Raw genomic sequence first — 12,097 nt, 5'->3', positions numbered from 1 at the left:
TTAATTAATTTGGCAAGTGAATGGTTCACATACTGTTGTAATTTCCCTGAATTTAGGGAAAAGAACTGGTATTACCATAAGGATAGTGTGAGCTCTAATAGGAAAGGTATTTAAAATAAAATATACCTAATAAAGTATTTAGTCTTCCTAAACATGTTTAATTAAATTATTGGACATTCGTGTCCAGTACCTCGTCAAAGAAAATGATACAAATTGATTTAGATCCTATCGAGAAATAATTGCGATAACTTTAAGCTTCCATCTGATCCTACTTCGATCGAAAGAAATTAGTGAAACAATCGAGAAGTAAGTTTATCAATCGTCAAGCTACAAAAATGCTTTGCCATAGTGAAATCATCGATGATGTGTGGCATATGTATATTGTGCGTAACACAATTGTTACTGAATTCGCGATGAGCAAACTCTCGTCCGGGAATAGACAAAGTTTCGTGCCGCTGCAGACTCGACGGAAAAAAAGAGGCATTTAATCGTCGTTAAAAGAACGTCAATTTCGTTGGGTTTATTCGACGGGAGGGGGGGGGGAGGCTTGAATCACCGCCAGAGAGGCGTCTGGACGCGGTTACGTGGCATCGGGATGGAGAATTACGGTTCGCTCGAGGAAACAGTATTCGGGATAAAGCATTAAAGCCGAAACGGGACCCGTATACATTATCGGTCGCCGGCTGCGACTAGCGATGGGATCAACCGCACACGCAAGTAATAATAGAAATCTGCCGCCACGATAAACAAATGCACTGTTTTACTTATTTTTACCTTTAGGTAACTTATGTATGAGATAATAGGATATATATATATATATATTTTCTATCACTTTTGCTACTTCGCATTAACGTATGATTACTACAATGTTTATTTAAAATCTTCACTGCTTCCACAATGATTAGTTACATTCAGTTTGTGGCTGTCAAGTGGGCCTGCAACTCAAGCAGGAAAGATATCTTCTAATCATAAAATCCATTAACACTAGAACCATCGACGTTGAATGTATGCTGAACTAAATATAACATACTGATATGTACAATATATAATACGATAAACCAGAATATAGTATAATGTAAAATGTACAAGAAATTAAAAGTCAACATAAATTCCGACAGAACCACCCTTATGATTTCAGTAATTCTAAAATAAATTTGAAATTCGTTATTTCGATGGGTTTAATTGTTCTAGTGTTGACCGAAATTTTCCGTAAAATCAAAACTATTATTATTATCTTCGATAGTCGGTTCAATATAAAATCACCTTCCGTTCCAGTTAAACAATCGCCGAAGAATATCCTAATAACCCTCGGAAGACGGATGGGTTTGTTGATGTGGGTCCGTTTGGATCCCTATATATCACTCCTCCTAAATCAATTTTCCATCATATTTCCTTCTGAATTGGCTCTCTTCCTATTCGAATTAACCTAAACAATTACTAACTTAAATTAATCATCGAAAGCTGTCGAGGTGAACGAAGTTCTCGAGTTGAAAATGACCCAGTGATCGTCATTCGAGGGTCAACAAAACGAAGACCAAAGGTCGAGATTGACATTGATAGGTGCAAATGTAACTTGGTCCCAATGCTAGCCGCGAGAAAACGAGCGGTCCAGCGAGCGCAAAGCCCTCTTACTCGTCTTCGTCGTCGCCGCTGCGTTACGCTTACGTATTTCGAATCTGGCAGTGGGCAAGCGGCTGGCACAGATTACGCTCTGGCGCATTATTATGCGAGAAGCGTACAAGACGCGTAGGCCGGTCGTCGTTGCCGCGCGGTGAGTATTATTGTCGTTTTGGCAGCTCGGCGCGATTTTCGTGATTTAATGCACCGTACACCCTGGGACCCGGTCGTCTCCACCCTTCTCCTCCACCTCTACGCCCAAAGCCGTGTGTATTCCGCGTAAGACCGTGGCCCAAACGCGCACCCGCCACGCTGGATCAAAATATTCCGTTCGGTCGGCCTTTTCCCGTACAGAACGTTCTTGAGTTATTTTGCGACGAGGTGAAATGCCGATGCTTTAGATTTTTTCTGTCTCTTCGGAAATTCACCAGATCATTGTAACGTGTTGGAGAATTATCTTCGACGGTTTTCGCGTTTTTTTTTTCAACGGAGACCAGAGAAGTTTTGGAGCGAAGAACGGTAGGTGTTTCTCTGATACATTTTTTATGGGGTATTTGAACGAATGTTTGTTAATTTTCTAAAAAGGACAAAACAGATGAGGTGCATCTTGATCGCAGATTTATAGTATCAATTAGATACTGAAGGTATGGAGAAGGGAAACAGTCGAATTTCGTTCGAGTTACAGAGTTGCCTCTTTAGTTGTCGCCGTACACGTGACTGTATCGCAACGGTTATCGAGGCAGATGGATATTTTGAGAATTAGTCGTTGCTACGATTCTACGACGACTGTGACTCATTGAGACTGTGACTCACGCCCATGTGGGCACATCGAAAGTTGGTAGCAGTGAAACGATTGCCAAAACTGGGTACAACTGCACAATATATAACGAAGCAGGGTTGGAAACTACAGAGTTCTCCCTTACGAAGTTCATCAGAATTCATAGTATGTAACAGCTATTTCTTTAGGACATGAGAATTGTCACAAACCACTGTGCAGTTTATACTACTTGTACACGAAGTACAGTAATTCTTCGATGAATGCTGGGAGACCCCCTCTGGAATCAATCAAAACAGAGTAATCAGAAGCTAAGCAGTGGCTCAATTTCGGGTAAAAAATGAATGCTCCGAAGCAAACCCGAATACGTCGCACTTATCGAGACGTTACTGTAACAGGCCAAAAGCCGTGGCAATACCAATACGCTCAGCCGTCCCGTTTAAATTTTCATGTAACTTGGAACTCCATCGAATTTTTAATAAGATAATTGTGATTCTATTTGAGTTTGATTTCTATAAATTACTTCATAAGAGTTTGTGTTTGCATAAACTTCCGCAGTCTAGTACCAAATAATCAAATTTCTTTGTAGTAAGATTTGTATAATAAGTTCTAAAATTTCCACCTCACCGATTAACGGTTAAAGAAACGTTTAATATTCCCGAAATATATTCACAAAAAGAAACTCCCTTCTCATAAAAACTATTTTTATCCCCTTGGCAAACACTCTAACAAAGTCGCAATCCTTAACGACGTACGCACGTGTTTACATGAAAACCAATCAACGATTGTTCACACGAATCGAGGAACTGGAAAACATGTCGATCAAGCGGAACGTTCTCTGAATTTCATTCCCACCGATTACTATCAGCCCCGCGGTACGCGTACCGGGTTGGTAATTACGAGGAAGCCAAGGATAGACGATTATTCATCCGCGAGGCACGAACCGACCAACAAGCAGCCGCTACGTGGAAATAATAAGCGGCAGTCGTTACTGGACCGACGGACAAGATTTGTCACCATAACGTTTAAGTGGAATAACAAAAACAAAATAATCCGCTCGTCCGACCGGTGTCTGGTTCGACCTAAATATTACGGCGGGGCCACCCCTTCGCCGCGCCGTTTTAGAAACAATTCTCATCTCACCGCCACCGCGGGTCAACATCGTTCCTCTCCTCCCGGCGTGTCTAAGCGGACTGTTTTTCGTGCGGCGCCGCTGCTTGCCAAGCCGCCAAACACTACAACGATTTGTACGCCTCAAGGTTTCCTTGTTCCACCGTGAATCCGGACTAATTAACAAAGAGCCCAATCGGGATGTTACACGGTCCACGCCAATCACACGGAGACATTGTATTCTTAAAGGCGTAAACCTTTGGATAACGAGGCTGTTCGATGTGTGCATCCTGCACCCTGTTTCCTTAAGCGTTTCGAAGGGACGATTCGATGGATTTACATTTGAATTGTTTTGATTCGTTCTTCGGGTTAAAAACCGTATGACTTACGAGAGAGAGGAAAATGCAATGGAAGAAATTGTACGTTCGTGTTCTTGCAACAGAAAATCCAAGGTTGTAGAGAAAGATATTGATAATAGAGGATAGTGAGTAGGGTAAGTTATCTCTGTTAGAGGACATAGGGGCACTTACCCCCTCTGAGGGAAAAAAGTGGCCTTCGCCTTACCCTAGAGAGAAACAAAATTGGAATTTGCCTACCCCCTAGAAGAGAAACATAATACAGTAAAGGTTCTATGAGAGTTGGATAGGAAGTTCCTCGTAAGAGTTTCTACTTCATTTCCACCCACTGGGGAGACCGTGGAACCTGTCAAACACATAATTTATTGCCCCCACCCGTGAAAGTTTCGAAGTGGTCCAAAGATTCAAATTCTCATGGAGCCTTTGCTGTATCATGAAATTTACCTTAAGATTGCTTATGTTTGCCCCACCTGACTGATAACCTAGCTACGCCTATGGTTGAAAGTATAACTAAAATAATGTTAATCGTCAAATTGAACTGTAACACGATCCATGGTCTTCTATAGGCAATTGTATTTTTATTCGGCATAAAACATTAATGAAACCTGAAATAAGGGATTGTCAGGACCTCTAAAAACATAATGGTGATAGTTATGGTAAAGTGAATATTATCGGGATATTATTCGTCGACGATGTTAAACGCAATCACAGAAGCCCATAAAATTTATACGCGTATTTAGGAACGAGTGCAGAACATAGTAGGTGGTGGTTAAGTACCGATTTCCAGAAGCACCGGCGCGGCGGCTATAGGCAAACAGGCGCAAGGAGCAATGCGATTCAGGAAATCAAACAAACATACACACACACCAGCAGCAGCAGGCGTAGATTTAATCGTTGACAGGAAGACACTAGCGCAGGTGCGAACGCGACCGCGTGGGCAGGGCCATGAATAAATCAGTTCGACTCGGTGCGCAAACGTACGTTACACAGATCGGTGCACCTATCTGGTCGAAGATCTCTTGTGGGTGCTGGCCTCCTCTCCTAGAGAGATCCCCAAGGAAATGCAAAACGAACCGCCGTGCAACAGCCAATATTTTCTCGGGGGAGAGGGAAACGGTTAGCTGGCACGAGGAACAAAGGTAAAACAATGAATGTTCGTACGCGCTAGAAAAACACGTAACTTGTGGAAAAAATTAACTTATTATTCTCGATTACAGTAGGACCCCCGTATTCGCAGATCCAATATTCGCGGTTTCACTTAACCGCAGGTGATTGCGGTCCGAAAAAATTGCATTGCAATTACTGGACACTTTTCCTCTACTTCGCTACAAACTCAAGTGTCTCATTCTTCGATTCTATTCGCAAGATACATTTATATACCCCAGAAGTCGCATCAAAGATCAACGTCAGATCCGATCGACGTGTCCCAACAGAGGCTCCGTGGGGCAAATAAACGACCAAGAAACCAAACGAAATGGAAACGAATGGGGACTGTGCCCATTCCACGAACGGGGATGCGCCGTCTCGGGGAGCTCGCCGGGGGGGGGGGGGGGGTAACGTGAGGCCCACGGGGCCACGTGTGTGGTCCCGTCGGAGCACGTGTCGAAGCCGAGTTCAGGGGCGTGTTGGTTTTTGTCGAACGGGGAGACGCGGCTCCGCACGGTTTTTCACGAGGAATCCGAAAATTCCAACGGCACTGGAGCTGCCGAAAACCGGGGAGGATCGGGCAACAACGGGCGAGCACTGGCAAGGCCCCGTCGACAGAATTCGTTCGGCGAGCAACGGCAAGAAACACGGTTGTAATTATCGCGGAAACCCCCCACCCCCACCCATCTGCCCACCCCCTCGGCTCCAGCGAATCGATCACTGTCAATTCTTCCTCCTTTCTTTCGTCGAACTATTCGAGCATCGAGGCACCCGAGAGAGGGAAAAAAACTGGCCAATTAAGCGGGGAACGATTTATCGCGGTACGTGGCTCTCGTTTTTTTTTCTTTCTGATCTTCGATTACCTCACCGGCTGGTATGGATTTCATTGTTTCTCGCGTTATGTTAACTTGGAGGGTGGACTTGGAGGTAGAGGTGTTAGCGATGGACAAAAGGAATCCCTTTTTGCCTAGTTACAAACGGGACTTGGATGTGGGCCGTGGAAAGAAATGGTTTGATGTGTAGGTCAAGCAATTTTGGACTTGAAAAACACAGACCATCGTAATGAGAAGATGAATGATCATCTGTAACTAACGATACACTGAAACTCTGTTTCTCTACATCTCAAATCTAAAAGTTCTATGGTGCTGAATTAGGTCGAAATGGGGTCTGAGTTTGACTTGGTCTGATTGAAGTTCTGCATCAGAGTTTGTTCAGTTCTATTTCAAATCTAGAAAAAACTCGAATCATACTCGGTACAGGGACTTGAGCAAAATCCAATGCCACCTAACAGAACAATGAGCTCATATTTTAAAGCAGCGATTCTCAAGCTCCGAACATCGTAATAGTCCCCCGGGTGTAGCTTTCATTTTCAAAGGAACTTTTTTCCCACTGAATCACTCTTTTAAAAATATCAACGACCAAGAATACACTACCCGTTTCTAAAACACTGAGAACCACTGCCAGTAGAGCACCATAAATCGCTAACCGTACAGGTTCGATGAAAGCAACACTATTCTTTCGTATTTAAATAGTTCCGTGTTTCGAAGCTCGGGTTAACATTCCCTAGCAACGGGGGGGCTCGGTCGAAAATTCGTCTAAAAATAATATCGCCCGGCGGTTAACGATCGATTGCGATCTAGGCTGGTACCCCGCCATTTTCCGTTCGACTCGAAAGTTTCACGATACCGCGGGGGGATTGTTCCCGCCATCGTTGGCCAAGACAAAAGTATATCATAAATATGAGCGGTTGGCTGGCACCCGTCACAGAGAAACAAAAATACCGTGGTTACGAGCCGAGCGGTTGCGCGAGTGTATTTATCGCTCGGCATTTTCGGCCGGCGAGTTTGACAGTAAATATCAAAGAAAATCTTCGCTAATGCAGAGGGAACGCGTTTATGCACGGTGTTCGAGACGTATCGGTCCAAGGAAACCGGAGTAAATTGCCCGTAACTCACCCTAGAGCACCGGCCACAAAATGAAACTGGTTTCTATGCCCGAATAACGTTAGTGCCCAATTTTGCAATGATCCGCCCGACTGTAATAATGCTGCTCTACAAGCTTTCAAGCTAACCTGAACACATTAGAACCGTATAGAAAACTCCGCACTGTTGCGATTTCAAAGTGTACGCTTGCCAGACTGATGCCTTAACGGTGTTTTCAAGATGGCGGCAATGGTATTTAATTATGCATGAACATAAATTCGGTGAAATATAATGTAAATACCTATTTAATTCTGTACCGGAGATATTCTGGGCATTGTATTTGTATCAGTAGCTTGTAATGCAATTAATATTGAGGTCACTGCTGCTACGACTGAATAAAATGAATTATGGTAATTCAATTTGTAAAGAAAGTTTCGGAAGAACGTATAGAAACGTATATAAGTCTGGAATAGGATCAGATAGAACAAACATGTGTATCAACAGTTTTTCTTAGTTTGTTTTTTGACTAATTCATCCCTAAACTTTAGTCAGTGTATGGGAAATAGATTGTGAATATTTATGTGAATTCATGTGATTTTCCTAAATGTATAGGGTCTACATAGACCGAGGCATCGCCGTCTGCACGATCGTTAAAAGTGTCCCCCTCCGAGGGTGAAAAGTTTATATAACAGAGAATTTCTGAAAATTAAGTGGATCCCTTGTGGATCATATCGACCAGTACACGAGGGATAAACAGGTACATCGTCCGATTGGTGCACGTGGAGTCATCTGACAGCATGCGGTGCAACCAAGAGACTATCGAACCTTATCGATGGCACGGAGCAACGTCCAGCTATGTGGGAGACCCGACTTAACCCCAAAATAGAGTAAACATTCGTGAAAAAATCGGTTTCGCATGCCTTTCGATGGAGCTTCTAATCAACGTCCACAAAAAAAGCAATATGGCCGATCCGCCTGTAAAAAATCCCGGTCTCGTTATCGTGTGAAACACCGAATGACATAATTGGAGCGAACGCATGTTCCGGGATACTACTCGAAACGTCTGTTTACAATCAACGAATTCAGATCGCTGGTACCAACAAGCATCCATTGACCCGTTGGACAATAGCGTCGCGAATGACAGCGCGAAAAAAAACAATGACATTGTTCATCCAGGCGAATGTAAAAAGACGTGCGTGGGAACAGGGGTGTAAGTTACTCGTGCACATTGTTGATTTTCACCGTGCACGGCTTTTAATTTAAAGAGATTCTTGTACCAACCTGATTGTCGAGGCCCAGCAGGGCCTGTCCTGTTGATCCCAGCTGAACGTATTCGATTCCCTTATCACCGAACTTGAAAAACACCCCTCCAAATCACTTGTCACTAATTAAAGGCCTCACGATGGCGGCCATCACTGCCGTTTTACTGTGACTTTGCCACGCCGATCCCGAGATGGCGACACCAGTTAACTGATACCGCGCAAGCGTGACTGTTCTACCTGCAATTGAATACAGATATGTATTTTCAATTTCAATTTGAATCTTTCATTGACAACTACATTGTAACTGCCTTCGAATTTCGATTTGACAACAATACGTACTCTACGTTCAAGGACTTTAAACAAACTCACTATCTGATCTTATAGTTTCGTTAGAATTAGTACTTGACAAAACTGTTCTTTAAACAGAACATGAAATGTTAAATTTTAATGTTTTTAATACTTATTACTATAATACTTAATTACTGTTTGTTATATCGTATAATTACTGTGCAGTAGTTGACTTAAGGAAGAATAACATATCGCTCTAAAAATGACACAGGTGGAAACAAAACATTTCAATTGTTGAGACTTCCCAAAACATTCCTATTAATTCAACAAAATTTTAATCGCATGCTATAGTAGCTGAAATTAAGATGAACTATATTCTTATATTACGTAGAAGAATGAACGACTGAATAGATTTAATAATCGTATGTGCAATTGTTAACGCGATACAATTTGAATAACCCGCCTCACTAGCTCGATATACCAATTTATGCGTCTGCTGGGTCTGCTAGTCTGCTGTACATTTCGGTAGAGTACAGGTTAGTAACGTCTGCTAACGCGTAATATAAAGTTGTTGAAATGAGGATTCTATCGGAAATCCCACTTAAACCGAAGTTTAGGAAACTTTATGGTCAAACTTTGGGTACGTTATAAGAAGCTAAACACAGTAAACAAAACATGTGATTACAAGGTTTATAATGTTATAGGATTCAAGATAAGGTCGTTCATGCTTCAAGCATGGAAAGAGATGCCAGAACTAGTGGCACTTACACCTGCGGTTTTCCTATCCGCTGCAATAGCATATTATACAATATGGACCAGGGATTTTACTATACCGCCCAGATATTTCCGTGACAATACCAGTAAGTAACTGAATCTGTTTTCTTTTCTAGGTTAGGATACATTGTTATGCAACTGTGAGTTCATAATGATTACGTTATTACTGCAGTGTCGTTGATTGACAAAGGAAGAGGTTATGTTTTCTAATGTTAGCAAAATTTCAGTTTATAGACCTGATGATCCTAGAGTCCCTCGCATTAATAGGAGTGACTCTATAGTACTGGAACGACCGATAACTGGTCAACACGGTATGGACTAACGAGGTTAGTTCTTATTGTCGAAGAGAAGAGGTTATTAACATTTTGATTATGTGTGTATTAAAACTAAGCTATTATAGTCACGGAACTTTTATGTACCAATGTTAACCAATATAAAAATATCAATAAAAGTTTCATGTATGTTATATGATTTTATAGTTATATCTTTTGATTTCTCAATGAAAACAAAAAAGTTGTAATGTATCAATTCATTGAAAATTATTTTTATCAATGACTTGTAAAATTTCTTTACATAGCTTTGTAATAACATTAGCAAAGATCCGAATATTCTGTAATCTTAAAAACAATGAAACACTTTGAATAAAGGTATGTAATAGCATCTTACCAATTTCACCATGAGAACAATATTATAAAAAAGAACATCTGTGTATGTTTCTGTTACACAAAATAATATTTTCGTATTGACAACTATTGTCGAAAATCGGCAACATACACAGCGGTGAATATGAACAATGACACAATGCAAACTTTTGAGTTTTAATTACAGAATCGAACGGATATTAAAATTTAACTTTGGAACTCAACATAGTAAATGAAATGTAAAATTTTACCTTATAAGGTGAAGAAATTGGAATAGATTCGCGTGTCGACTTGACTCTTGTGATATTCGAACTTGCATTCGGAGTCACGTGATCGATAATTTACTCAAGTAGTACCGGAAGTAACGTAATGAAATTCGGAAATAGACCACAGGAGTAAAGCAAACAACTATTACCGAAACACAAACAGTATTCCTCTTAAAATGTGTAAGTAAACATTAATGATAACTTAAAAATTTAATTGATTTATGTAACTAAATTAACGTTGGAAAATTGCTAATATTAAAGATTCCGTTTTATCAATGGTATCTACATAATGGTGAAATTCTTACTGAATTGCGAATGTTTGTGTTCATAGTAGACTTGCATATGCAGTAGTCAACAAAATAACCTTAAGAAAATGCATTGCAGTCACAAATAAAAGTCCTAAAAGTTTTTAAGAATTTAACTTATTAAAGAACAAACATTTTCAAAGTTACATCATCTTATTTACCCCATTTATTTATACCGACATATAGGAAATTATGTTAGTGTCACGTAATGGGCGGCTGTTTCTGAAGCCTCTCTCTGTATACCAATAACGTGACAATTACGATGCCCCTGTGCACGAAAATGTCGCCACTAATCAATATGCTAAAGGGGTTCGTGGAAGGTCAGCTTTTGTAGCCCTAATACACCAAAGCGCATCGCAAAGACACCCCGTTACTGTCACGTACGCGTGTTGGAAAGTGCACATCAGACTGGTGTTCATTTCAATCCAAAACGGTAGGCAGGTCCTGTTGAAACGTGGAATGTTACTCGAGCCGGATGACATTTACCGAGCGAATATTAGCCGTTTCCGGTGGCATGTGGTCCGATACCGTGCAAACTGCTCTGGACTCTGTGTATTTATTGAAAGTGATCACACGAACAATGAACGTTGCCCGTTCCGAAAGGAATATTCCGATACGAATGCGAAATATTCGTAGCATTTGCTTCATTAACCGTGCACGAGTGGTGCAGGAGGCGATCAAAAAATGCATCGTTTCCGTTATCTATGCCAGCAACGTGGAAGAGAAGTTTGATTGTCTGAGTTGGTCCGGAGGTACAAAACCGTAGGCAGACGCAGGTTCTAACCTTTGTCCTTAAAACTACCATGGTTTACCAAGAATACGAATTATCGAGGAATTTTTAGGACAAATGAGATTTTCGTATTCATGTTCCTACTGTAGAGTTCACGTCACTACACCAAACACGATAAATAATTCCTCTTTCGAGATTGAATCTTCAAATGAAGTCATTTCTTAAATGCACCACAGATCTCCATGTCCCATTCGAAAGATAGAGATGCCCTCGCGAGAGAAAAATCACTACCGAACATTGTACCAGGTAGTAACGTCACGTTTCTGGAAACTGCACCAGTGATGCAAGTAGAACGCGTCTTACTCTTTACGAGCCCACAAAATGTTTGAAGGCGTCGTGAAAGTTTTACTCTAACCCGAGGCAACCATCAACGCCGACACTCTGCTACGTCTTGAAATTTTCGAAGTTTTGTAACCGCAATAACGAACACGAGAGTGCAAAAGGGCCTAGCAATATAATACGGAAAAGGTGATACGATCGTGTTTGCAGGAAAAGGTCTAGGATTATTAGTTACAGACACTTCTGGTTGCCCTTCTAAGTATGTACATGATATACCTATTAATGTTACTGGATATGCTTTTCTACAGAATACTTTCTTGCCTTTTAATGAATTAGATTTTCTCTATCCACCCATTAAGATTCAATTTTAAACCGCTGCACTCGTCCCATTAAGACGGTACAAAATAATCCAAAAACACATGAATCCTAAACTTGGACCCAAATATCAATATCCTTTTCAAGTTCAATGACACAGTGAATATTTTTAAAAAATTCCATGTAATCTTCAGACGAATATAATAACACCCGCACAGACATATCATCCACCTTGAAGTGTCACTAAGTCC

At 41.1% G+C, this 12,097-nt stretch overlaps 2 protein-coding genes across 2 annotated transcripts in view; one reads left to right on the top strand and one right to left on the bottom strand.

Annotated features, from left to right (window-relative positions):
* The window catches only part of LOC107186466, a 55,341-nt gene extending 46,615 nt beyond the window's left edge, over nucleotides 1-8,726 (bottom strand). Inside the window, exons 1-4 of the mRNA XM_015574329.1 lie at nucleotides 8,695-8,726; nucleotides 8,558-8,604; nucleotides 8,354-8,425; nucleotides 8,208-8,293 (exon numbers count right to left, since the gene is read on the bottom strand). Of these exons, the coding sequence (XP_015429815.1) occupies nucleotides 8,208-8,293; nucleotides 8,354-8,425; nucleotides 8,558-8,604; nucleotides 8,695-8,726 (237 nt within the window). The remainder of the gene's footprint in view (nucleotides 1-8,207; nucleotides 8,294-8,353; nucleotides 8,426-8,557; nucleotides 8,605-8,694) is intronic.
* Nucleotides 8,727-9,002: 276 nt separating this feature from the next.
* On the top strand, nucleotides 9,003-9,721 carry LOC107186615. The gene is made up of 3 exons (XM_015574512.1): nucleotides 9,003-9,116; nucleotides 9,181-9,336; nucleotides 9,478-9,721. The coding sequence occupies exons 1-3, from the start codon at nucleotides 9,053-9,055 to the stop codon at nucleotides 9,570-9,572; spliced, it is 315 nt and encodes a 104-aa protein (XP_015429998.1). The 5' UTR covers nucleotides 9,003-9,052; the 3' UTR covers nucleotides 9,573-9,721.
* Nucleotides 9,722-12,097: the final 2,376 nt, after the last annotated feature.

The sequence above is a fragment of the Dufourea novaeangliae genome, unplaced genomic scaffold, assembly GCF_001272555.1.
Source record: "Dufourea novaeangliae isolate 0120121106 unplaced genomic scaffold, ASM127255v1 scaffold65, whole genome shotgun sequence".
NCBI classification, from domain to species: Eukaryota; Metazoa; Arthropoda; class Insecta; order Hymenoptera; family Halictidae; genus Dufourea; species Dufourea novaeangliae.
The sequence above is the reverse complement of the archived record's forward strand: the minus strand, read 5'-3'. Positions and strand labels throughout refer to the sequence as shown.

Bases quoted from the DNA above. Each gene is read 5' to 3' on its own strand.
- LOC107186615 (XM_015574512.1), top strand. From the start codon at position 9,053: ATGAGGATTCTATCGGAAATCCCACTTAAACCGAAGTTTAGGAAACTT. The intron at 9,117-9,180 runs GTACGTTATAAG...ATAATGTTATAG, and splicing joins ACTTTATGGTCAAACTTTGG to GATTCAAGATAAGGTCGTTC. The intron at 9,337-9,477 runs GTAAGTAACTGA...GCAAAATTTCAG, and splicing joins ATATTTCCGTGACAATACCA to TTTATAGACCTGATGATCCT.